Source organism: Ctenopharyngodon idella, chromosome 3 (assembly GCF_019924925.1).
Source record: "Ctenopharyngodon idella isolate HZGC_01 chromosome 3, HZGC01, whole genome shotgun sequence".
Classification (NCBI taxonomy): Eukaryota; Metazoa; Chordata; class Actinopteri; order Cypriniformes; family Xenocyprididae; genus Ctenopharyngodon; species Ctenopharyngodon idella.
Window position 1 is genome coordinate 16294097 of NC_067222.1, and position 26580 is coordinate 16320676.

The following is a 26580-nucleotide window of genomic DNA, read 5'->3' on the forward strand; positions in this document are numbered from 1 at the left end:
ACATATACTGCATTAAAAGTTATAAATCCGTGTCGTACAGTATGATTTGTAATGATCTTATAGGATTGCCGAAATCGTACAGTCTGTAGCAGGCTGAAGGCTAGAAGTTATTTGTAGTTCTTGTGTTTCTATTTGTCTCTTCTCTTTTTTTCTGTTTTTGTTGTTTTCTCTTTCCTTCAGTGATTCTGCTTGTTAACAGCAGGTGTTCATCACTAATGCTCAATCATCACTTAATGATTTCATTTAGGGCCAGTTATCACTCATGTGTGACTCATGTCTGTAATCCAGATCTGAGCCATTCAAGGGCCGTCATTTATTGCTGTATGTGAGCCGAGAGAAACTGATGTGGACCGGAGCTGGACCAGTATTTTCAGAGCTGTGATCTCACTGTTGAGGTTACTGTTGTTACTGCTGAGTGTGAGAACTGTTTGCCACATAGAGCAGTGATCATCTCTGAATCTAGTTTAGACTGATGGGTGTGGATTCTGTTGGTAGTTCCTCTTCTTTGTTTTAGCAGGTTGCTTCATAGCACTGAACTCTGTGTCATCTCAACTGTAAAAGTTGCTGAGAATCTGGACACTCATGCTAGTCTTAATGAGACGGTCTGTCTGAACACTGGAAGCTACAAGCAGAGGAGAAACTGATGTTAAACAGAAGGGAAGACTGACAGAAATAGAAAATGGCTGATACGTGTGATCTGTGTCTGCTGGGACTGATCATTTATTAATATACAGTATAAAATAACACTCTACTTGTGTTTCAGGTATGATTGGAGCAGAAATGACTGATGTGTTCATCAGTTCTGGTGAAAATGTCCGTCTGCCCTGTAATAATGCTCTTTCTGACTGCAACTCAACTACATGGATCTACTATAACAGATTCAGACATTCAGCAGCAGTTGAACTGATTGGTTTAGGGATAAAGAATAAAGACACAGAGATACATGAGAGACTGAGTCTGGGGTCTGACTGCTTTCTGAACATCAAGAACATCACAGAAGAAGATTATGGATTTTACACCTGCAGACAATATGTGAATGGAGGAAAACAAGGAACTGATGCACATGTTTATCTGCATGTCCTTCATGGTAAGTTTATGATTATGTGATCAATAGATTTCCCCTTTAAACTCAGTTGATTATTGTGTCTTGTGTCTTAGTTTCAGTGTCTTCATCATCATCATCATCATCATCCTCACAGACTGAGATCAGTCCAGGTCGCTCTGTGACTCTCTCCTGTCAGTTGTATTCTGGATTCTCCTGTGATGATTTGGTCCGTTCTGAGGGACTTCAGCTGTTGTGGGTGAATCAGGCTGGTGTTGATCTGACGACAGACTCCAGATATCAGATATTATTCTCATCAGATCACTGTATCATCACTCTGACTACAACACTCCTGAATGAAGATGACAACAGAGAGTGGAGATGTCAGCTTACTCTCAGAAATCAACTCCAGACCTCAGTCAGATACACTGTCAAGTATTCAGGTGAGAAACAATCTCATAAATCAGTTATGGAAAGGTCTTTATTATTCTGTGTGTTAAAATTTTATTGTCATATTCTACAGTAATGAACAATTATCCTTTACAGCTCAGGATGTGCATGAATCTACAGTCAGAGGTAGAGTCAGAATGGTTTGAAATCACATTCGGTGCTTTGATAGCTTTTGTCTTTGTCTGTAATTGTCTCCAGTCGTCTCTGTCCGTCTCTGACTCTTGCTCTTCTTGCTGTTCTCTGGCTGATCTGCAGAAAAACAGCTGGTGAGTTTCAGATTTACTCCTTTAGAACAATTAAAAACAGTTCAGATCTCACTGTAATGATGAGCAAACGATCACATGTTCAGATTGTGTGTATCATAGAAACATGTGCATTATATGAACTAACAAACAGAAGTTTGTTCCTGCTGAGGATTCCTGTAATTTCAATCTCAAAGAATAATCAAATCAAACAACAATCATTTTTATAATTCGTTTTAATGGTTAAACAACATCTTATTGTTACATTCTGTTTTTCATGTGTGTTTTATCATAAATTCTCAGATAATAAAAGAGGGACTGTTGACACTGTCTACTAGTGGTCTGCATTCACGTTGACGCGTATACAACGAAACAGACGCATAGCCTATGGTGCAGAGGCTCCAGCGTAGGTCAGACGCAGAAGTATAAATCAGCCTTAAGTGGTGGTCATTATATTTTGCCATTTAAACAATGTACCATGTTATGTTGCTTTTAAACATCACTCGGTCGAGTAAAGTTCTCCATCCCTGTGAACAAGATTTCAGTGGAAGATGACTCTGGCACTGAGGTGGATGAAACAGTGTTTGCAGAATTATCCACAGTGGAAGGGATTTGCTTTGTTGTTAAGGACAGTCATGATAATGGTAAAAAGAACAAAACAAAATAAAATAAATATGTATAATTTATCTTCCGTCTGTTTTAAAGGGATAGTTCACCCAACAATGAAAATTCTGTCATTAATTACTCACCCTCATGTTATTTCAAACCCGTAAGACCTTCAGGAAACTGCTCTAACCCCTGACTTTTATTAATACTATGAACAGATTGTTACAAGGGGGTTTGCGATATGTGATATGAGTTTGCTGAAGTCTGCCAGGAATCAGTACAATGATGAATCTTCAGAGGATCACACAGGTATTCATTTCACAGCACTAATGTGACAACAACACAAAAAAGGGAGGGAAAAAAAAAAAATCACGTTTTTGTTTCTTTTTAGAGTGGGACAGTGATATGACATATTTTCTGCTGCTTCTGAACCTCTCAAGATCCAAAAATGTACTAAATACATATTTAAAACAGTTCATGTGAGTACAGTCGTTCTACCTTAATATTGTAAATCACGTGACTTTGGCGCTCTGAACCACTGATTCGAAACAAAAGATTCGTAAAGCTTCGAAGCAGTGTTTTGAAATCGGCCATCACTAGAAATTGTTGAAAAGTCACTATTTTTTTTGGTGCACAAAAAGTATTCTTGTCGCTTTATAATATTAAGGTTGAACAACTGTACTCACATGAACTGTTTTAAATAAGTTTTTAGTACCTTTCTGGATCTTGAGAGGTTCAATGACATTGCTGGCAATAGAGGCCTCACTGAGCCATCGGATTTCATCAAAAATATCTTAATTTGTGTTCTGAAGATGAACGAAGGTCTTAAGCCCAGGATACACTGCACGATTTTTGGCTGTCCCAGACGAAAGATTGTCATCGTGAAACAATCCTGGCGATTTCTGTGACTGTGGCTCTTAATCGGTGGTCCTAGGTCGTACAGTGAGAGAGGTTTAAAGACGGCCGTTTTCCCGGTCTTGCGACCAAAGCATTAAAATTTAAAACTGCTTACTTAAAGCTCTTTTCCCTTCTTCTTTCACCGCTTCCTTTTTTTTTTTCAGCACACATAAAAACTACAACTGCCAACGTGATTCAACATGGTCTTTTTGTTTACCATTAGCACATGCTGATGACATTTTAATCTTCTATAGAAACTTGCATCGTAGCCTACGAGTCAACAGGTGTCATCATCGTGCAGTCTATGCTTGTCGTACCCAAGTTTAATAGATCCATGTCGCACAGTGTGATTTGTAATGATCTTATAGGATTGCTAAAATCGTGCAGTGTATCCCGGGCTTTACGGGTGTGGAATGACATGAGGGTGAGTAATTAATGACATAAATTTGGGTGAACTAACCCTTTAACTGGAAACACTTCAGGATTTTTGAAGTCGAATTCTACAGGATGTCCGGGAGATAAGTTGCATGACTGCCCACTACTGGAGGAACCTTTGCAATGGGCTGAACTGGAATATCCAAAGCCCTTGATCACTTCCGCTATGGAGTTGATTTATTTTTATATTTATTTATTTTTTTCCTGACCAATATTGTTTAATGCAGCATTCTATATGTACACTATATTGCCAAAAGTATTGGGACACCCCTCCAAATCATTGAATTCAGGTGTTTCAATCACGTGGACGATATGTGAATCAGTGTCCATCATTTTGCGAGCAACTGGTGATAAAGAAAAATGCCACGTCGCAATATTAAAAATATTTCCATTTTAAACCATGAAGGTGAGCCCGTTGATATCACACAAACAATGTGCAAACGGGTGAAGAAGTCTCAAACTCCAGTCAGTTATTCACTACAGAATCTGAAAGTAAAAATGGACTGAGCATTTGGCATCCGACGCTGCATTAACGGCGCATGTTCTCTTAGAGACGATGAGAAATTAATCTAATTTATTTTCTTAATATTTCTCTTGTGGCCCATAGTGAGGAAAAAAAAGTATTTTCCGTGAATCGAGAAGTATTTCGTGTTAAACAAGTTCTTTAAATGAGGAGCTATCTAACTAATATTTTATTGTCCTCGCTGTGCGTCGGTTATGCGGTGAAGCGCTATGATATTGTGGGGCAAATGAATTGCAATATTTATTTAATAATAAAAGTAGCATGATAATAAGAAAAATAATTTAATAGCCCTGCATGCCCGTCCGCTATATGCCACTGTGAAGGGATAAACGACGTTATAGGGCATGGAATCAAATTGATTAATTTAATTTTATCCAAATCCACATGCATGGACTGTTCAGTGTTCAGTACTGCAATGTCCGAGTCTCTCCTGTCTCATGATGTTTCTCATGTGTTTTCAGTCAGCACAAGCAAGAAATGTTTACTAGACTGTGGACTAGCTTTGACTCTCTGAACAGTGGCCGTGTGCAGCCGAATTTTTATGACCATGGACGGTGCACGCGCTTAAAGGAGTATCTTTGAAAGGCCTGCGCGCTCAGGGGGCAAAGGAGTGTCTTTGAAAGACTTGCACGTTCAACTGTGTGCGAGACGGAGGGGAACGTGGGAAATGAACGTGGGAAAACGTCAACTGGAGCTGACGGATCACACCGGGAAAAATATGGGGGGGCATTTCCTCACTACTAAATATTCCATGGTCAACTGTTAGTGATACATTAACAAAGTGGAAGCAATTGGGAACAACAGCAACTCAGCCACTAAGTGGTAGGCCACATAAAATCACAGAGCGGGGTCAGCGCATGCTGAGGAACACAGTGCGCAGAAGTCGCCAACTTTCTGCAGAGTCAGTAGCTACAGACCTCCAAACTTCGTATGGCCTTCAGATTAGCTCAAGAACAGTGCGTAGAGAGCTTCATGGAATGGGTTTCCATGGCTGAGCTGCATCCAAGCCTTACATCACCAAGTGCAATGCAAAGCGTCGGATGCAGTGGTGTAAAGCACGCCGCCACTGGACTGTAGAGCAGTGGAGACGTGTTCTCTGGAGTGACCAATCACGCTTCTCTGTCTGGCAATCCGATGGACGAGTCTGGGTTTGGTGGTTGCCGGGAAAACGGTACTTGCCTGACTGTTTGTGCCAAGTGTAAAGTTTGGTGGAGGGGGGATTATGGTGTGAGGTTGTTTTTCAGGGGTTGGGCTTGACCCTTAGTTCCAGTGAAAGGAACTCTTAATGCTTCAGCATACGAAGACATTTTGGACAATTTCATGCTCCCATCTTTGTGGGAACAGTTTGGGGATGGCCCCTGCCTGTTCCAGCATGACTGCGCACCAGTGCACAAAGAAAGGTCCATAAAGACATGGATGAGCGAGTTTGGTGTGGAGCAACTTGACTGGCCTGCACAGAGTCCTGACCTCAACCCGATTGAACACCTTTGGGATGAATTAGAGCGGAGACTGTGAGCCAGGCCTTCTCGCCAACATCAGTGCCTGACCTCACAAATGTGCTTCTAGAATGGTCAAAAATTCCCATAAACACACTCCTAAACCTTGTGGAAAGCCTTCCCAGAAGAGTTGAAGCTGTTATAGCTGCAAAGGGTGGGTCAACTCCATATTAAACACTACGGATTAAGAATGGGATGTCATTAAAGTTCATGTGCATGTAAAGGCAGGCGTCCCAAAACTTTTGGCAATATAGTGTAGATGAGATTCTCAGACCAGATGATGATTCACAATAAACCTCATTTATATATTTACGGGACATTCAACAAATATCTGCTTGTTCACATTGAAATACACAGTACAATTCTTCCAAACGTCCCGTCTGCTCCTGATATGTTGAGCTCATGATCTGTGTCATTAATGTTTATTTGTGAAGGTCTTCTTCTTGTTGACAGAGAATAAAGTTCATCCTGCGGTTCATCTTCTGTTCATCTGATGGCAGCATAAGTCACTGTATCAATATGATCCTGAAAGAACAGATTCTGTCCATTAATATTGATTATTATTATTATTATTATTAGAGCACAAGCTTCATTTATCTGAGAGTCAAACTCATTTCAGCAGCGTATAGATGAGAGAAGATGAGTGATTTTCTCTGAATAGGACTGGTCAGTGGACAGTGATGAAGAACAAGGGAAAGTGCTGGTATCTACTCACATCCACTGATTTTACTGGCTTTTTATTGGAGAAAGTGACCTCAGAATAAGTCACATGATCATCTGTCTGCTCCTGAACATCAATGCAGAGAATCAAGTTTAACACACACAACAGACACATATCTCTCACTATAATATGTAGAATAACACTAAAGCGTTCAGTAAATCACATTATTGAACAGACAGTGAACGTAATGTTTGATGATTTAGTTGACTCACATTGGCTCTGGCAGCAGGAGGAATGGACGTGTTGATCGTCTCATACGTCCCTTTATGTTCATTCTCATCTTTGACCTTCAGACAACAAACAGAAAAACTGCATGAATGCAATTTATTGAGCTTTAAAGACAGTGATCAGATCTAAATCACTGCATTACTGAACTCACCGCAGAGTCGACTGTCCCTCTTTTACTATCTGAGAATTTATGATAAAACACACATGAAAGACACAGAATGTAACAATAAGATGTTGTTGAAGCATTAAAATGAATGATAAATTTGACTTGATAACTCTTTGAGATTGACATTACAGGAATTCTCAGCAGGAATAAACTTCTGTTTGATAATTTGATATAATCCACATGTTTCTATGATACACTCAATCTGAACATGTGATTGTTTGCTCATCATTACAGTGAGATCTGAACTGTTTTTAATTGTTGTAAAGGAGTAAATCTGAAACTCACCAGCTGTTTTTCTGCAGATCAGCCAGAGAACAGCAAGAAGGAAAACAGCGACTGCAGCGACAGAAATCACTGCGACTGAAGAAGAGATTGAGCTCAGAGTCAGAGACGGACAGAGACGACTGGAGACAATTACAGACAAAGACAAAAGCGATTGGTCATGGGAATGTGATGATACCTTGTGTGTTTGTAGTTGAGTTTGTGACTGCTGTTCTTGTATCATCTTGAGCTATAAAGGATTTATCATTATATCACAAAGGATGAGGAGAAAGACGAGGTGAGGTGTATCAGATCTTTTAGCAGCTTAAAGTAATCCAGCACAAAAACAACGTAACAAAACTGTTTGCTGAGGCACATACAGTACAACAGCAGACAATGAACTGAACTCAGTGAAGGCAGTTCATACTGAACTAATGAACTAGATCAGAACAGGTGAGTGATAACAATGAAACGATGAATAACCAAGACAACCAATGAAAACATACTTAGTAACCATGACAACAAAAGGAAACACATGAACATTTGGAAAACAGTGAGAAACAAAGGTAAAGTACCTCGGTGAAGTTGGCACCCCATAAAACGAAATTATCCCCAAAACTATGCCATTCGTTTGTGCTGATTTGTGCCGCAAAAATGAACGTTTGTGCTGGTTTGGTGTTCGAGATATTGAGCGTTATTATTTTGGTCATGTGACGTCATTCTCCACCCCATATCATTCAAATCACTCCAAACCGGTGCCGTCCATTTGTGCTCGAATTGTGCTGGTTTGTGCCGTTAAAAGAATGACTTGGAATAATAATAATAGGCCTAGTAAAAAAAAAACAAGAAAAAAAAAAATCAATCCACCCCACGTCATCTTAAATCGTTCCAAAATGGTGCTGTTTGTTTGTGCTTAATTTGTGCCGTTAAAAAGTAACTACGACCCTTCTTAAATGAACATAAATTTGTGTCAGATATTGTTACAAACACGTATAGACCTACATGTTACCTGCCTACTTCTGTAACCAGTACTGTATAGTGTGCTACTGTATAGTACTGGGACAGATATTTGATTAAATAATTATAATAAAATACTATATAATTGCATGTTAAATGTTCAAATATATTAAACAGCTATTTGATGTTTAACGTGTTTCTGTGCCCTTTAAAAACGTTAAACAATGCACAGTAGGAAAGTCTGCCTATATGAAGAAAAGATATGTGCTCTGAGACTGAATAAAAGATCACGTGTGCAGGACAATTTACAGGTTAATTAAACATTTGTTAGACACGTCAGAGAAGTGAATTTTTTTATTAATTGTTGTTCAATCAAGAAACTCACAGGAGCGCGAGTATAACATTTTAACACATCTTCACATCTTCCGCAGAGAAAGATAACATGCTGCGACTAACAGGCCTTGAGGAATCTTGAATGGCTTATGCCCAGATTATTTCATCATCTAACTGCAAAATGAATAACGCGATACAAAACAAACACTTTAATCTCTGTCCATGTAAAGTAGCCTACAGGCGAAGACTGTTTTCTTAAATAAAATAACAATAACTAGATAAAGTTTGTCGAGACAAAGTTTAAGTTGGCTTGAAAAAGCTTGAAGCTTGAAAGTTTTCAGTTTGAAAGTTTTAGTTTAGTAGTTTTGATAGATAGATAGATAGATAGATAGATAGATAGAGTTAGGGTACCCAAGGTGGTTGCTAGGGTGTTGATATGTGGTTGCTAGGGTATTTGGAGTGGTTGCTATGCCGTTGCTACCGTATTCAGAATGGTTGCTAAGGTGTTGCTATGCAGTTGCTAAGGTATTGCTGGGTGGTTGTTAGGGTGTTACTATGCAGTTGCTAAGGTACTTGGGGTGGTTGCTATGGTGTTGCTATGCGGTTGCTAAGGTATTCTAGGTTGTTGCTATGTGGTCACAAAGGTACTTGGGGTGGTTGCTTGGGTGTTGCTATGCGGTTGCTAAGGTACTCGGGGTGGTTGCTAGGGTGTTGCTATGTAGTTGCTAGGGTGATAGATAGATAGATAGCCTATAGGCAAAGGCTGTTTTCTTTAAATAAAATAACAATTATAACTAGATAAAAAAAGTTCATCGAGACACACTTTAAGTTGGCTTGAAAAGCCAGATCAGAAAGTTTGAAATAGTTTTAAAAGTTTGAAGTTTGAAAGTTTAAGTTTTAGTTTAGTAGTTTTGAAAGATAGATAGATAGATAGATAGATAGATAGATAGATAGATAGATAGATAGGAAGCATTAGATAGATTGATAGATATAGATAGATGGAGTTAGGGTACTCAAGGTGGTTGCTAGGGTGTTGATATGTGGTTGCTAGGGTACTCTGAGTGGTTGCAAGGGTTTTATGTGGTTGCTAAGGTACTCTGGTTGTCTGCTAAGGTGTTGCTATGCAGTTGCTAGGGTACTCGGGGTAGTTGCAAAGGTGTTGCTATGTGGTTGCTAAGGTATTCTGGGTGGTTGTTAGGGTGTTGCTATGTGGTTGCTAGGGTACTTGGGGTGGTTGCTATGCGGTTGCTAACGTATTCTGGGTGGTTGTTAGGGTGTTGCTATGTGGTTGCTAGGGTACTTGGGGTGGTTGCTATGCGGTTGCTAACGTATTCTAAGTGGTTGCTAAGCTGTTGCAATGCGGTTGCTAAGGTACTCTGGTTGTCTGCTAAGGTGTTGCTATGCAGTTGCTAGGGTACTCGGGTGTTACAAGTTCTCCAGTCTAGGGTTGGGAGACAGTAGCAGGGTAAAATTAAATTAGAAGGAGAAACAAAACCAAAGAACGTGGAGGGTTCCCTTCAGTCCTCTGCCCCAGAAATGTGAATGAACCACACAATGATACAAAATAAAGGCAGGGGAAAAATGGAAGCAAACAGTCTTCAGGAGAGGGGCTAGCCAAAACAACAAACAAAAGAATTACTAACTGTTAGAAGGAGAACTAAATGACCTATGCAGAAAAAAAAAGAAAGGAAATAAACAACATAGGCTTCCCTCCACTCCCTGGCTAACCAAAAACAGGGATAAACATTACAAAAGAAAAAGTGGCACCCCCCCCCTACAGGCTTCCTTTAACATAAAAATATTGAATGTCAGAAATATAAGAATTGCTTACAGTGTTTGTTTTAACGGCACAAACCAGCACAAATCGAGCACAAATGAACGGCACCGGTTTGGAGAGATTTGAACGACATGGGATGGAGAATGACGTCACACAACCAAAAAAAAATAACGCTCAATATCTCGAACACCAAACCTGCACAAACGTTTGTTTTCGCGGCACAAATCAGCACAAACGAATGGCATAGTTTTGGGGATCGTTTTATGGGGTGCCAACTTCACAGAGGTACTAAAAGAAAATGAAAATGAAACTAAACCAACAGCTGAACATCCATCATACTGTAGACTATGACGATCATAATTTAATTAGTTTACACACAAGATAACTCTAGCGTTATACACAGTAAAGCAGTGATGTGAGAGAGACAGTGATGATGTACCTGTAGTTTCTGGTGTGTTTCTAGTTGAGTTTGTGATGTGGACTGGAATCACTGCTGTCGTTGAATCATCTTCAGCTGTGAAGGATGAATGTTAGTTCAGATTAAACATTTTTTGCCGCCATGTTTCAATTCCTTCAAAAGCTTTTGTGAGTGTGAGTTTAAAGGAGTTTTGTGAACATGTGGAATGTCGTCCTTTTAAATTGAACATATAATTCACAGAAACACTGACCATGAAGAACATGCAGAGAAACACGTGCATCAGGTCCTTGTTTTTGGTCTCTTTTTGGACCTGTCCATTGTTGGCAGCTGTAAAATCCAGAATCTTCTTCTGTGACGTTCTTGATGTTCAGAGAGCAGTCAGACCCCAGACTCAGTCTCTCATGTCTCTCTGTGTCTTTCTTCTTTATCCCTTTAGTAATCAGTTCAACTGCTACTGAATGTCTGACACTGTTATAGTAGATCCATGTAGTTGATGATGTACAGTCAGAAAGAGCATTATTACAGGGCAGACGGACATTTTCACCAGAACTGATGAACACATTCTCATCATTCACTCCACTGGTACCTGAAACACAGTATATTTGAGTGATCTTTATGATATATATTAATAAATAAATACTCATGAACACAATCATCACACTCTCCAGAATAAAGTATTTGTCTTGATCAGAGAGCTGTTGAAATCTCTTAATATGAAGATAATTGTTGATCATCAGATGTTTGAGTGACTCTATGTCCAGTATCAGGAATAATACAGTATGATCTGTATGTATCAATACACAACTCTGAGATCACAACGTGAATGTGTGCAAGAATAAACTGAGCATGTTCAAATCAACTCTTTCCAGACTAATTCCACTAAATGTCTTTAGAGAAAATCCAGATTTCTTTACCTGTGAGAAGTGAAGAGAGAATGATCAGTCCCAGCAGACACAGATCACACTTATCAGCCATTTTCTGTTTCTGTCAGTCTTTCTCTTCATTATATATAGTTACAGCTCTTCCTCTAAACACTATTAGCTCCTCCTGTGGTTGTGAACTTCCTCTAGTCTGACCGACTGTGTGTTGAAATCCAGCTAGAGTTGATATATAGTGAGACGTTTGTGTGAAACTTGTTGTTCAGTGTGAGAAGAGAAGAGAGTATTGTTAACCACACTGGCTCAACACACATCTGATCTGAACACAATCTATAGACATTTGCACATGAGTGCATCACTGATACTTTCACTTCTTTCTTTTAGGTGTGTCCTGCTTGGCATTAAAATCATTAAATTATTAGTGATAAAATTGTTTTGCTTTTAGAAAATGAATTATAAAACTTTTTTTAAAAGTAATTATTAGCATCATCTCCAGTTTGGTCAAACAGAAAGTATTTTCACACACTACATGAGCGTCTCTAAAGCAGATATTAACTGTCTTCTGGGAAAGTTACTGCGTCAGGAGCTGAGAGGGTTTGCTGCTTAAAGCGCTTGAGAGATGCTTTCTGCAGCCTATTAAAACTTTGAAAGTCACACGTATGTAAGGATTGCTGTGTTTTTGGACTCGAACTGAGCTTCATGACGTATTTCTAGTTTCCAGTTTATGTTTTCAGTCTGTATGGCCTAGTTTCAGAAACAGCACTTAAAACAAGCGTCCACAAGAGGATTCAGTCCAAGCCCATCTGAGAAAGCAGTGGCAGGAATATATATATAAAATAATGGTAAGGGTGCCTGAAGATGACTTAAAATGATTTAAAACAACACAAAACATATTTTAAAATAAGCTAAAATGGCTAAAATTCAAGATGTGAACTGAAATTGTATTTCTTATTTTAATTCATTCCCTAAACAACTGTCACTTTTATTCAAGACCGAGGCTTCCCACAATCTTGGAAAACGTCTCGGGTTACTTGTGTAACCCTGGTTCCCTGAATAGGGAACGAGACGCTACGTCATATGACGTCATATGACGTAGCATCGACAGTTCCCATGAAAGGGAACCTGGTTACATGAGGGGATTTTAAAAGTATGTTTTCTAATAAAATCTTAAAAAGTCATGGAAATTAAAATGTTGTATAGAGAAATTTCTATAATGTATATATTTTTTACTAGTTATGTCAAGCTCTAAAATATTTTATCATATTTATTATATATTTAGAAATTGCTGAAAAAGAATGTTTTTTGTAAGTAAAAATATTTTAAAAAAGAAAAAACAACAACTTTGCATCAGATTTTTACATGACAAATCACATTAGACTCATGATTGCTGTTTTCAAAGATGTATTGACAAGAAGAAGAAAAAACTCTACAGCAACTGAACACATAAAAAAAGAAAGTGAATTATTGCCCAACCATAAAATAATGAGAGAACATATAAAGGTCATTGGTTTGTTGTATCTCTGATGATTATGGATCATTATATCATCATGCAGATTATTTCATATAATCACTATTAAACTGTGTCTGTATGAAGTTTTACAGTGATGTTTTGCATCTATTCCAGAGTCAAGACTTTCTTACAACATTGAAATAACAGCCGTTCCACATTTCTGTAACTAAAATAGTGAATTATTTATAGCAGTTGTGTTTTCAGAGCTGTGATCTCACTGTTGAGGTTTGGAAACATGTTACTAGTGGGTGTGAGAACCACAGGGTTAGTTTAACCACATCGAGCAGTGATCATCTCTGAACCCGGTTTAGATGGGTGTGGATTCTCAATCATTCTGATGTCACTTCCTCTTTTTTCTCTATGTGGGCTGCTGTGTGTCATTGAACGCTGTATTTTCAGTTAACATGAGCAAGTTTTGCATCTTTAATAAACTGAACTTTAACCCAAAAGTGATGGGTCGATCATGAACGATTAGTTCATTTTGAACAAATCTTTAATATGACTCGAGAACAACGAGTTGTCTCAAAGAGCGATCTGTTCATATTTTGTGCAACATCCTATAGGTTCTGTACTGGATACAGAAATGATTAGGCTTGTTGGACTCGAAGCGGCGCTGCACAGACCGATCGCTGTATGACTTCAAAGTACCACGAGAGTGATTAAGAGAGCAAACTGTATGCTTTTGAAGTATATCATTGAATTTTTATTTTGCCCCAAATGTTGCACAAATGCAGAGTGATCACAAGGGCTGTGTGAAGTGTGTGACTGCACGGGCCTCGTGCCAAAGTGACAGCTGAAAGTGACTCGATATGATATAAAGCCAACAGATAAGTTCATGTCTTTCATCTGCGCAGTTACAAAAATTGGGCTGCACACGGCTGGGGAGTGCGGATGTCTGCGAACTCTCCTGATGTCAAAAATTCTTTGTGCAGACGCGGATGGCTGAAGTATGCTTCGAAGTACATGTTTTAAATGTTTTTAAATCTGAAAAAGCAATGAAATTGTCAGCGTATTAGTGCATGTTCATTTATGAAAACAGAAAAACAGCACTGTTCGTTCTCGCGATACTGTCTGTTTGTTGTACTGACTGAAATCACTTCAGCTGATTGCCACTGGGAGAAAGAACAATTAAAGGGCCAGATTTACTAAACGGGGCAAATTCGCAAGAGCGCTCAATTCCACAAATGCACCACTGGGAGTGGCAAGTTTTGCGCGTGATCTACTGTTGACGCGCAAATTAAAGAACTCAGACACAGTCAAATCATTTACATAATGACCAACACAATCTAACAAGAGCAGCGCAAATTAGCGTTGGGTCGCTAATAAGCAGAGCTGATGCTCATCATGCGGGTCGACACAGGCGCAACTTGTTACATGTAATCTGACAAACACGTACACATATATATGTTCGAATAACGTCTTCCTCTGGCATCCCAAAGAAATTAATATGAGTGAAAAATATTTTCTCCCTTCTTTCTCTGTTCTCTCTCTCTCCTCCTAGCAGCAACAATTGCAGCCATGTCGCAAAATGGGTTAAGACATGCTTTTTTGAGCGTTAAATAATGGTGCAAATACCAGTAAATTGACGAGCGCAAACATTAGTAAATCGCGTTGCGTGATTAGTTTAAATACTCTCCTCCCATTAATTTTGTGTCTGAAAGGGAAACTCCTACAAATGAATATTTGATAAGGTCAGCCGCAAAAACAACTCAGTCCACGTCTTTTCAGCGCTAATTTCTCACTGCGTGTCTTTAGTAAATCCAGAGAGTAGTTTTTTTAAGCTGTTAGTAAATCTGGCTCTAAGTGTCTAGAATTATGTGCAGTTCAGTTACATAGTAATTGCATTGTGTTAAAATGACTTGAAACAGTTGGCTCAGTTTTGGCTCAACTCAATATTTTCATTTTGAAAGAACATGTTTCAGTTAATTAGGCCAAAAATAACATGTGATGCTTGTTCAATTTACTTAAATAAATGTAGTTAATCCAACATGATTCTTTTCAAGCACTTAATTCATTTGAGTTGAGAGCACATAAATGATTTTAGTTGTGTTAAAATAGCATTAAAGAAACTAGGAACAGTTTCCCCTTCTCATCATGCTTTGCACAGGGCTGGAGAGGGAGATTAAATCTTGAAATAAAATGTTATGTTCTGCTTTTTTTTTAATCAAGATGATAAAATTGGGAGACTAATGTTTAATGTTGTTTTATGATCATGTTTAAAAGAGTTTAGTGTTTTTGGGGGTTTCCATTGTGGTGAAGTGTAGAGCATGTGTTTGGGTTGAGGACCTGCTAACAATATAAAAATATATAGATTTCAAAAAGTCCAGTAAAAACGTTACTGCCGCTGTCACAGTTGCTAGATGACAACAACAGTCTTCCGTAGGCTAGACCTTCCCATTTATCAGCCCTTGGTCTGACCTGCGTGGCCTTCGAAGCTGTGTCTGTACTGTAGTGTTATACTGTATTAACACACAGTTTGTCGACACAATCTCTGATGTAGCAAATATCTTTAGACTCAAACAAACTTTATTTTTGGGCAATATCTGTAAGTATTTCAAAAATAATTCCAATCCCAATAACTTTGCTGTGAGAGAATGTGAAGTGTGTTAAAGTTATATTATCAGTTCATCATTTGTTTATCAAAGTGGATTTCTGAACTAACCACAATAAAGTTATGTGAATCATTATGAACATGAATTAATAATTTCATTATTAGTTTATCTTTGCGTCAGTTTGACATCCTCACATTACGAGCTCATGAAGGGGAATCACCATAGTTGTAACAAACATCTCAGGAAAGAGGTTTTATTAAGAAAATTAGTAGCAATCATCCAAAATAAAACGATGGAGAATCACCAAATCAGCTTCAACACACAGAACAGAGAGATGATCACACAAACAGTCTGAGTCGGTCTATTGCTGTATTTAATATTGTATTCAAAGCAGTTTATAAACGAACCACAAGAAAATGACATTCAACACTGAATGCAAATATCTTGCCTGTTATTTGCAAAAATATTTGAATCTAAACTTGATGGTATCACTATTTCTTCAGGGTGCTCAGATGATTTTTTCTGTTTTCTGAGAAGAAGAAATAAATAAAACAGTGAACAGTCCTCTGTAAGTCTTTGCTATTTTAAGCAAAATAACTGACTTAAGCTGAACAATGACATATTTGACAAACAAAGCATTATTTTTCCTGTTACTGCTGTAAAGCTGCTTTGAGGTGACTTCACTTGACTTAAATCTTGTTTCAGATTGTCTCCAAACTCAGCAGTATTTTATTGTAATATTGTAGGCATCTCTATTTCCTCTGGGTGCTGCGAGTCCTTCCTCCCTGCAAAATAAAAGCATGGACTGACCTCTTGTATGTGTTTTTACCATGATTGCAGATTGTTCCAGATCAGATGAGTGTGAATCATCAGATTGTGTGAAGCTCAAACTCACCAGCTCTTCTTGCACAGATGATCTGAAGAAGAATCACAGTAGGAGCAGCAAACACTGCCATCTCAACAATAATCACAATCACTGCAGGAAACATGTGTGGAAGAAGAAGAGAAACTGGACATGACTGAAGTCAAGGGGATTAAACTATGAACAGTTATTGATGAAGCATTTACAGACTGACTGATAGTTTAATGGTGTAAAGCTGTCAGTAGAAATGAACGTGTCGTACCTCTGTATAATAATCCAGCAGTCACACTGACTTCAGTTTCTGATGCTGTGTCAGCTGGATCTGTGGATCACGTCTGTTAGTTCACTTCAACACATCATCATCATCATCATCATCATCACAGAAATGATGAATATGTGCTGGACTCTGTGTGAACTTCCACTGTTCCTCGAGTCTGTCATCTATTATCATTTTATTTCAATCTCAAGGTGTCAGGAGGAGAATGATGATAGATAATTACCAAAAATGAATCAATTGACACTTCATTGAACAAATCTTTGTGTCTTTGATGTCAAGTTCAGCTGTTTCACATTTCTCTGACCATCTACCAGATCAGAGCAGCATGTGTTGCTGAATTTACAATTGTCCTTCATTTAAGACTTTCATTGTGATGAGAATGAATTATGCTGTAAAGCAGTGATGTGAGAGAGACAGTGATGATGTACCTGTAGTTTCTGGTGTGTTTCTAGTTGAGTTTGTGATGTGGACTGGAATCACTGCTGTCGTTGAATCATCTTCAGCTGTGAAGGATGAATGTTAGTTCAGATTAAACATTTTTTGCCACCATGTTTCAATTCCTTCAAAAGCTTTTGTGAGTGTGAGTTTAAAGGAGTTTTGTGAACATGTGGAATGTCGTCCTTTTAAATTGAACATATAATTCACAGAAACACTGACCATGAAGAACATGCAGATCAACACGTGCATCAGATCCTAGTTTTTGGTCTCTTTTTGGACCTGTCCATTGTTGGCAGATGTATAATCCAGAATCTTCTTCTGTGACGTCCTTGATGTTCAGAGAGCAGTCAGACCCCAGACTCAGTCTCTCATGTCTTTCTGTTTTCCTCTTTATCCCTCCAGCAATCAGTTCAACTGCTACTGAATGTCTGATACTGTTATAGATCCATGTAGTTGATGTACAGTCAGAAAGAGCATTATTACAGGGCAGACGGACATTTTTACCAGAACTGATGAACACATTCTCATCATTCACTCCACTGGTACCTGAAACACAGTAGAGTGATCATTATGATACATATTAATAAATGAAAATATAAAACATGTCAGCAGAAAAATATTTTTTTTTTCCCTCACTTAATGCTGAAGGATCTAAGGGTTTTCAATAACAACCTGTTTTACTTTAAGAAAGCAACCATACATTAGTGTTTTATTTTCTTTATTAATTTAAAGATTACTTCAATTGTTTTTAATATTTAACTTCATAATCATTTATAATCATTAGTCATTTATATATAGTTGTCATTTGATTTATCATTTAATCATTTTATTATTATTATTCATTTATGAAATTTATGTCTTCATAATTTATATGACTTATTTCTTTTCTATTATTGTTTAATCTTATGGTTCTGTGGTTTAAGGGATGTTTGTCTTCATACACAACTAAGATTATTCAATAAACTCGGCTCTTTTATTATCATCAGTTCGTCTCCTGCTCTTCTCTGGCTTTCTCAGTCAAACTCTCAGGCTGACAGAAGACTGTGTTTTCCGACACCTGGCATCCCGGGGTGTCGAAGTACTGCTGGGTAAACTGGCAGTGGAGGGAATCACAGACCAAAACAAAAACAGACATTCCTACACAGAACACATATTTAAAGAAGAATTGTTATGGAGGGACTGCGTTGAGAAGCGTGTGGATCCATATACAAGCTTTATTTAAAAAACATAGTCAAAAACAGGCCAGGGTCTGACAATGGCAACCAGGTTTATAGAGGGCAAGACAAAAGAGTAATCCAAAACACAGGCAGAGGTCAAGACAGGCAGCAAACGATCATCAAACAAGGAAAACAGTCCAGGATCAAAAACACAGGCAAGGCTAGGACAAGGAAACAAGGCAAGAGTACACAGAAAACCAGAATAATACTCATCAATGTGTGTGTGAAGGAGTGCAGCTTATGAAGGGAATCTGATGGGAAACAGGTGTGAGTGTGATCAGTGCCTAGCTGAGGGATTGTGGGAAATGTAGTCCAGAGTGAAGTGACTGAGCGTGTGCAATGAAAAAGTCTTAATGGTGAAACGGAGACCTCTGGTGGGGAGTGGAAGGAAGCAACAGGTGGCGGAAACGTGACAAGAATAAATGGAGAAACAAGCATTTCCATGTAGCTTGTTTCCTAAATATCTGCAAACACATGATGGCATTTTTATGGTTTTAGTACTGTTAAAATTGCAGACAGCACCTTTAAACCTTTCAGAAATCTACGTAAAGGATAATACATTCAGTCGGTCATATAATGTACATTCTGCTTAAAGGGTTAGTTCACCCAAAAATGAAAATTCTGTCATTAATTACTCACCATCATGTCGTTCCACACCTGTAAGACCTTCATTCATCTTCTGAACGCAAATTAAGATATTTTTGATCAAATCCAAGAGGTTTTTTTATCCTCCAGACAGCAATATAATCAACACTTTCAAGGTCCAGAAAAGTAGTAAAGACATCATTAAAACAGTCCACCCTACTGCAGTGGTTTAACCTTAATGTTATGAAGCGATGAGAATACTTTTTGTGCGCAAACAAAACAAAACAAAAATAACAACTTTATTCAACAATTTCCTCTCTCCCCTGTCATTATTTTACGCAGTTGATGCAGTGAATGCTGTTCAGCGCTTCCGTGTTTACGTCGAACACACACTCAGTATTGGCGACACATGCGTGTGATGCTGAATAGAGGCTGACATTTATTAATCACGTGATTGTGACGGGACGGGAAAAAATGTTAGCGGGAGTGGGCGGGACCGGGAATCATAATAACAATACACAACATTGTGACGAAGGAGGAGAAAACTAAACATCTCCTTACACTTTAGGCCTGTGATATTAAGCTAATTTTATTTTTGATTTCGATTTTGTCTCCAAGCATCATCAGAAAGAAGATATTTGTGGTAAAACTATTAAAGTAGTCACATTTCGTCTAGCACAACTTCCTTCCCTCACAGCGGTGCACATTCCTTCCTCCAACAACCCAAACTTAACGTCAGAATCAGCTCAACCGGAGATTGTTGTAAAACGCAGTCTTTACTGTTGCTAAATTGCGGGACATGTTTGATAATTATTATCAATGTTTTAAAACGTTGAAAGCACAATAATCCGCGCAAGAGACGCTGTTCTCCGGGCTGAACTGTGTCGCTCCAAAACGGATCGCATATAGATGAATTACACTTTGGGCTTCGGGTGCACGTCCAAACAATCCAATACACATAAACAAATATTTCTAAATACAGAAGAGAGATCGCCAAAAAAAAAAAAAAAACACAAAACGGGAGTGGGAAGGAATGGGAGTCAGTTTTCTGGGATTGGGCCGGGACAGGATTTTCCCCCAGTTTTTTCGAGGGATTGGGATGGGACGGGATTTTTTTTTTTTTTTTTTTTTTCTTTTGGGAGTGGGATGGGAGAGGTTTGAAAATCCACTCCTGTGTAATGCTGACACAGGAGCCGGCCAATAATGAGAAGGAAGCTCTGCAATGTCTATACAACGTAAACAGCATAGCAGACTGACAGGAGAGACAAATTGTTGAATAAAGTCATTTTTGTTTTTGCACACAAAAAGTATTCTCGTCGCTTCATAAAATTAAGGTTGAACCACTGCAGTCACGTTGACTATTTTAATGATGTCTTTAGTACCTTTCTGGACCTTGAATGTGGTCATTTCATTGCTTTCTATGGGGATAAAAAAACCTCTCAGATTTCATCAAAAGATCTTAATTTGTGTTCTGAAGTTTGGGACGATATCAGGGTGAGTAATTACTGATTGGGTGAACTAACTCTTTAACTTCGGGTCCTGATCATCCTGTTAGGATTATTTGTGATAACACCGGCTGGACATTATTGCACTTATTACATGGCTAGATGATTATGCAACTGACCAATAAGAACTGAGTTTTCCAGCAAGTATATATCTTGTCATTTTTAGGTCCCGAGTCCATATGGGGTGAAGGTCAAGACAGAACCAAACCAAAGTTGGACTGTAACCAACTGGACTATATGCTGTTAATAGAGTCTTGTAGCAGACAAAACAGATTTCATTTGACAAGATCTGGCATCCGGGACTGGATTTGATATTTCTGACGTGGAGACTCCATCCGATCTAACAATGCCAACAACACACACTGCAGAATAAACAATTTCTCTCTATCAGAGTGTTGTTCAAATCACTCACAGACTCTTAATATGAAGATAATTGTTGATCATCAGATGTTTGAGTGACTCTATGTCCAGTATCAGGAATAATACAGTATGATCTGTATGTATCAATACACAACTCTGAGATCACAACGTGAATGTGTGCAAGAATAAACTGAGCGTGTTCAAATCAACTCTTTCCAGACTAATTCCACTAAATGTCTTATAGAGAAAATCCAGATTTCTTTACCTGTGAGAAGTGAAGAGAGAATGATCAGTCCCAGCAGACACAGATCACACTTATCAGCCATTTTCTGTTTCTGTCAGTCTTTCTCTTCATTATATATAGTTACAGCTCTTCCTTTAAACACTATCAGCTCCTCCTGTGTTTGTGAACTTCCTCTAGTCTGACCGACTGTGTGTTGAAATCCAGCTAGAGTTGATATATAGTGAGACGTTTGTGTGAAACTTGTTGTTCAGTGTGAGAAGTGTATATATTGTTAACCACACTGGCTCAACACACATCTGATCTGAACACAATCTATAGACTTTTTTTTGCACATGAGTGTGTCGCTGATAGTTTCACTTCTTTCTTTTAGCTGTTTCCTGCATGGCATTAAAATCATTAAATTATTAGTGATAAACTTGTTTTGCTACTGAAAAGTTATCCACCATAACTCACTTTTAGAAAATGAATTATATAACAGTTTTTAAAGTAATTATTAGCATCATCTCCAGTTTGGTCAAACAGAAAGTATTTTCACACACTACATGAGCGTCTCTAAAGCAGATATTAACTGTCTTCTGGGAAAGTTACTGCGTCAGGAGCTGAGAGGGTTTGCTGCTTAAAGCGCTTGAGAGATGCTTTCTGCAGCCTATTAAAACTTTGAAAGTCACACGTATGTAAGGATTGCTGTGTTTTTGGACTCGAACTGAGCTTCATGACGTATTTCAGTTTTCTGAGGCTAGTTTCCAGTTTATGTTTTCAGTCTGTATGGCCTAGTTTCAGAAAGAGCACTTAAAACAAGCGTCCACAAGAGGATTCAGTCCAAGCCCATCTGAGAAAGCAGTGGCAGGAATATATCAACAGTATCTCACAGAAGTGAGTACACCCCTCACATTTTTGTTAATATTTTATTATATCTTTTCATGTGACAACACTGAAGAAATGACACTTTGCTACAATGTAAAGTAGTGAGTGTACAGCTTGTATAACAGTGTAAATTTGCTGTCCCCTCAAAATAACTCAACACACAGCCATTAATGTCTAAACCGCTGGCCACAAAAGTGAGTACACCCCTAAGTGAACATGTCCAAACTGGGCCCAAAGTGTGGCCACCATTATTTTCCAGCACTGCCTTAACCCTCTTGGGCATGGAGTTCACCAGAGCTTCACAGGTTGCCACTGGAGTCCTCTTCCACTCCTTCATAACGGCATCACAGAGATGCTGGATGTTAGAGACCTTGCGCTCCTCCACCTTCCATTTGAGGATGCCCCACAGATGCTCAATAGGGTTCAGGTCTGGAGACATGCTTGGCCAGTCCATCACCTTTACCCTCAGCTTCTTTAGCAAGTTAGTGGTCGTCTTGGCGGTGTGTTTGGGGTTGTTATCATGTTGGAATACTGCCCTGCGGCCCAGTCTCCGAATGGAGGAGATCATGCTCTGCTTCAGTATGTCACAGTACATGTTGGCATTCATGGTTCCCTCAATGAACTTGTACCAGCACTCATGCAGCTCCAGACCATGACACTCCCACCACCATGCTTGACTGTAGGCAAGACACACTTGTCTTTGTACTCCTCACCTGGTTGCCGCCACACACGCTTGACACCATCTGAACCAAATAAGTTTATCTTGGTCTCATCAGACCACAGGACATGGTTCCAGTAATCCATGTCTTTAGTCTGCTTGTCTTCAGCAAACTGTTTGCGGGCTTTCTTGTGCATCATCTTTAGAAGAGGCTTCCTTCTGACAGCCATGCAGACCAATTTGATGCAGTGTGCGGCGTATGGTCTGAGCACTGACAGGCTGACCCCCCACCCCTTCAACCTCTGCAGCAATGCTGGCAGCACTCAGCAACGCTGAGCACGTGCACTCAACTTCTTTAGTCGACCATGGCGAGGCCTGTTCTGAGTAGAGCCTGTCCTGTTAAACCGCTGTATGGTCTTGGCCGCCGTGCTGCAGCTCAGTTTCAGGGTCTTGGCAATTTTCTTATAACCTACACCGTCTTTATGTAGAGCAACAATTCTTTTTTTCAGATCCTCAGAGAGTTCTTTGCCATGAGGTGCCATGTTGAACTTCCAGTGACCAGTATGAGAGAGTGAGAGTAATGACATCAAATTTAACACACCTGCTCCCCATTCACACCTGAGACCTTGTAACACTAATGAGTCACATGACACTGGGGAGAGAAAATGGCTAATTGGGCCCAATTTGGACATTTTCACTTAGGGGTGTACTCACTTTTGTGGCCAGCGGTTTAGACATTAATGGCTGTGTGTTGAGTTATTTTGAGGGGACAGCAAATTTACACTGTTATACAAGCTGTACACTCACTACTTTACATTGTAGCAAAGTGTCATTTCTTCAGTGTTGTCAATAAAATATTTACAAAAATGTGATGGGTGTACTCACTTCTGTGAGATACTGCATATATCAAATGAAATAATGGTAAGGGGGCCTCAAGATTACTTAAAATGATTTAAAACAAGACAAAATATATTTTAATATAATTTCAATATGTATGTATAGATAACCCTTCCATTATGTGTGCAAATTTTTTTTGAGCTATTCAAAAATTTACTTAGAAAACTTAACTGTCATTTCTGAGCTTTAATGTCATCATTGTGTTAAGATGGCAGTACCAGGAAATAAATGTGTGTGGTCACATGACCAAACTACACAATAATGTTAGACCTGCCCAGAACTCATGCAGACATCTTAAATTTGCATTATAAATGAACATGTGCTTTGTAATAAGAGTTGCTTTTTAATAACACACCAAAATATGTGAGGAAAATTTGTGGTCACAATCCCGGTGGGAATAAATGGGTTAAAATATATAATATAAATATATTACATCACGGTATTGGGGAGAAGGAGCTCCCACAGACTTTGACAAAAAACGAGACACGAACGAAAGAGAACCGGACGGGGCCGCTCCGGCGTGCCCTGTGCCCGGAAAGGGCGCGCCGTCTCGGGCGCCCTGAAGCAACGAGGTGCTGGTGCTGGTGCTGGTGGTGGTAGCGAATGACCCAAAGCGGGCCGGGAGGAGCGCGCCCTTCCTCCTCGGGCTCAGTACGGCCGGGGCGCTTCTTTGTTGTTTTATCTGGCCGATTGGAGCGTGCGACGCGCCAGGGGTAGGCCTCTGCCCGGCCGGAGACGGCCGCCGTGGGCAGAGCGAACCTCCCCGACTCGCGCGTCGGAAACCGAGAGCCGCGTTCCGGGCCCTGGCCCGTTTCGCGGCCTCCCCTCGGGGAGACTCAGATGGCCGGTCCGAGCTGAAGGTCCGCCATGGCGGGACCGCGCGAGGAGGAGGTTCGGACGCTGGGGGCTTCGTCACACCCCCAACGCAAGTCGCAACGATACCTCGTCCCCTGATCCCCCGCTCGCCGCACCCCGCCTTTCGGTACGCCTTTCCCGGTTACGGCCGCTACCCGGAGGCCGCCCCCCCGAAACGCCAGGGGTGGGGAGGGTTCCGCACGCGCCCTATGAGCGGCCGCGCCGTCCTCGCGTTCCAAGCGGAGCGAGACCCGTATGTAGGGAGCCCGCACGCGTCGCGGTTCTCCATCCCCCCCCCATGCAGGTCTAAGTGCACACGGCCGGTACAGTGAAACTGCGAATGGCTCATTAAATCAGTTATGGTTCCTTTGATCGCTCCCACCCACTACTTGGATAACTGTGGCAATTCCAGAGCTAATACATGCTAACGAGCGCCGACCCGTCGACGCGTGCATTTATCTGATCCAAAACCCATGCGGGTGCCGTCGGGGGCAAAAAAAATAACAATACAGGTCTCTTTCGAGGCCCTGTAATTGGAATGAGCGTATCCTAAACCCATGGGCGAGGACCCATTGGAGGGCAAGTCTGGTGCCAGCAGCCGCGGTAATTCCAGCTCCAATAGCGTATACTAAAGTTGCTGCAGTTAAAAAGCTCGTAGTTAGATCTCGGGAGCGGGCTGGCGGTCCACCGCGAGGCGAGCCACCGCCTGTCCCTGTGCCCCCTGACTCCTGGCGCCCCCCGGATGCCCTTAGCTGGGTGTCCGGTGCCTGGGGCCCGGAGCGTTTACTTTGAAAAAATTAGAGCGTTCAAAGCAGGCCGCCCTTCTAAATATATAATATATTTAGAAATTGCTTAAAAAGAATGTTTTTTGTAAGTAAAAATATTTTAAAAAAGAAAAAAAAAAAAAACTTTGCATCAGATTTTTGCATGACAAATCACATTAGACTCATGATTGCTGTTTTCAAAGAAAAAAAAAAAACTCTACAGCAAATGAACACATAAAAAAAGAAAGTGAATTATTGCCCAACCATAAAATAATGAGAGAACATATAAAGGTCATTGCTTTGTTGTATCTCTGATGATTATGGATCATTATATCATCATGCAGATTATTTCATATAATCACTATTAAACTGTGTCTGTATGAAGTTTTACAGTGATGTTTTGCATCTATTCCAGAGTCAAGACTTTCTTACAACATTGAAATAACAGCCGTTCCACATTTCTGTAACTAAAATAGTGAATTATTTATAGCAGTTGTGTTTTCAGAGCTGTGACTCACTGTTGAGGTTTGGAAACATGTTACTAGTGGGTGTGAGAACCACAGGGTTAGTTTAACCACATCGAGCAGTGATCATCTCTGAACCCGGTTTAGATGGGTGTGGATTCTCAATCATTCTGATGTCACTTCCTCTTTTTTCTCTATGTGGGCTGCTGTGTGTCATTGAACGCTGTATTTTCAGTTAACATGAGCAAGTTTTGCATCTTTAATAAACTGAACTTTAACCCAAAAGTGATGGGTCGATCATGAACGATTAGTTCATTTTGAACAAATCTTTAATATGACTCGGGAACAACGAGTTGTCTCAAAGAGCGATTTGTTCATATTTTGTGCAACATCCTATAGGTTCTGTACTGGATACAGAAATGATTAGGCTTGTTGGACTCGAAGCGGCGCTGCACAGACCGATCGCTGTATGACTTCAAAGTACCACGAGAGTGATTAAGAGAGCAAACTGTATGCTTTTGAAGTATATCATTGAATTTTTATTTTGCCCCAAATGTTGCACAAATGCAGAGTGATCACAAGGGCTGTGTGAAGTGTGTGACTGCACGGGCCTCGTGCCAAAGTGACAGCTGAAAGTGACTCGATATGATATAAAGCCAATAGATAAGTTCATGTCTTTCGTCTGCGCAGTCACAAAAATTGGGCTGGGGAGTGCGGATGTCTGCGAACTCTCCTGATGACAAAAATTCTTTGTGCAGACGCGGATGGCTGAAGTATGCTTCGAAGTACATGTTTTAAATGTTTTTAAACCTGAAAAAGCAATGAAATTGTCAGCGTATTAGTGCATGTTCATTTATGAAAACAGAAAAACAGCACTGTTCGTTCTCGCGATACTGTCTGTTTGTTGTACTGACTGAAATCACTTCAGCTGATTGCCACTGGGAGAAAGAACAATTTAAGGGCCAGATTTACTAAACGGGGCAAATTAGCAAGAGAGCTCAATTCCACAAATGCACCACTGGGAGTGGCAAGTTTTGCGCGTGATCTACTGCTGACGCGCAAATTAAAGAATTCAGACACAGTCAAATCATTTACATA

The 26580-nt window shown here is 39.8% G+C and overlaps 3 protein-coding genes across 18 annotated transcripts in view; 2 read left to right on the forward strand and 1 right to left on the reverse strand.

Annotated features, from left to right (window-relative positions):
- The window catches only part of LOC127508098 (uncharacterized), a 320544-nt gene that overhangs the window by 151419 nt on the left and 142545 nt on the right, over positions 1-26580 (forward strand). The window lies entirely within an intron of this gene.
- On the forward strand, positions 657-1692 carry LOC127508203 (uncharacterized). Its single transcript, XM_051885971.1, has 3 exons — positions 657-1087; positions 1159-1485; positions 1589-1692. Exons 1-3 carry the CDS (start codon positions 766-768, stop codon positions 1636-1638), a joined length of 699 nt encoding a protein of 232 aa, XP_051741931.1. The 5' UTR covers positions 657-765; the 3' UTR covers positions 1639-1692.
- On the reverse strand, positions 1510-21207 carry LOC127508192 (uncharacterized). 11 transcript variants are annotated; one of them, XM_051885939.1, is made up of 10 exons: positions 21002-21202; positions 17349-17615; positions 10803-10862; positions 10574-10648; positions 7267-7317; positions 7092-7166; positions 6792-6820; positions 6625-6699; positions 6407-6478; positions 1953-6216 (listed from the first exon to the last, which is right to left on the reverse strand). In XM_051885939.1, the coding sequence occupies exons 1-10, from the start codon at positions 21060-21062 to the stop codon at positions 6178-6180; spliced, it is 804 nt and encodes a 267-aa protein (XP_051741899.1). In that variant the 5' UTR covers positions 21063-21202; the 3' UTR covers positions 1953-6177. The 11 variants fall into 11 exon arrangements, with proteins under 11 accessions (XP_051741904.1, XP_051741906.1, XP_051741899.1 ...); XM_051885938.1 differs by lacking the exon at positions 10803-10862 and having other exon boundaries at positions 17289-17615; positions 21002-21199; XM_051885937.1 differs by lacking the exons at positions 10574-10648; positions 10803-10862 and adding an exon at positions 17060-17134 and having other exon boundaries at positions 17289-17615; positions 21002-21198.

Coding starts and splice junctions, on each gene's coding strand:
- LOC127508192 (XM_051885935.1), bottom strand. CDS start 21,062: ATGGCTGATAAGTGTGATCTGTGTCTGCTGGGACTGATCATTCTCTCT. Junction 7,318..10,573: donor AAACACACCAGAAACTACAG/GTACATCATCAC, acceptor AATCCTTTATAG/CTCAAGATGATACAAGAACA. Junction 6,821..7,091: donor GATCTGCAGAAAAACAGCTG/GTGAGTTTCAGA, acceptor ATAAATTCTCAG/ATAGTAAAAGAGGGACAGTC.
- LOC127508203 (XM_051885971.1), top strand. CDS start 766: ATGATTGGAGCAGAAATGACTGATGTGTTCATCAGTTCTGGTGAAAAT. Junction 1,088..1,158: donor TTATCTGCATGTCCTTCATG/GTAAGTTTATGA, acceptor CTTGTGTCTTAG/TTTCAGTGTCTTCATCATCA. Junction 1,486..1,588: donor ATACACTGTCAAGTATTCAG/GTGAGAAACAAT, acceptor TATCCTTTACAG/CTCAGGATGTGCATGAATCT.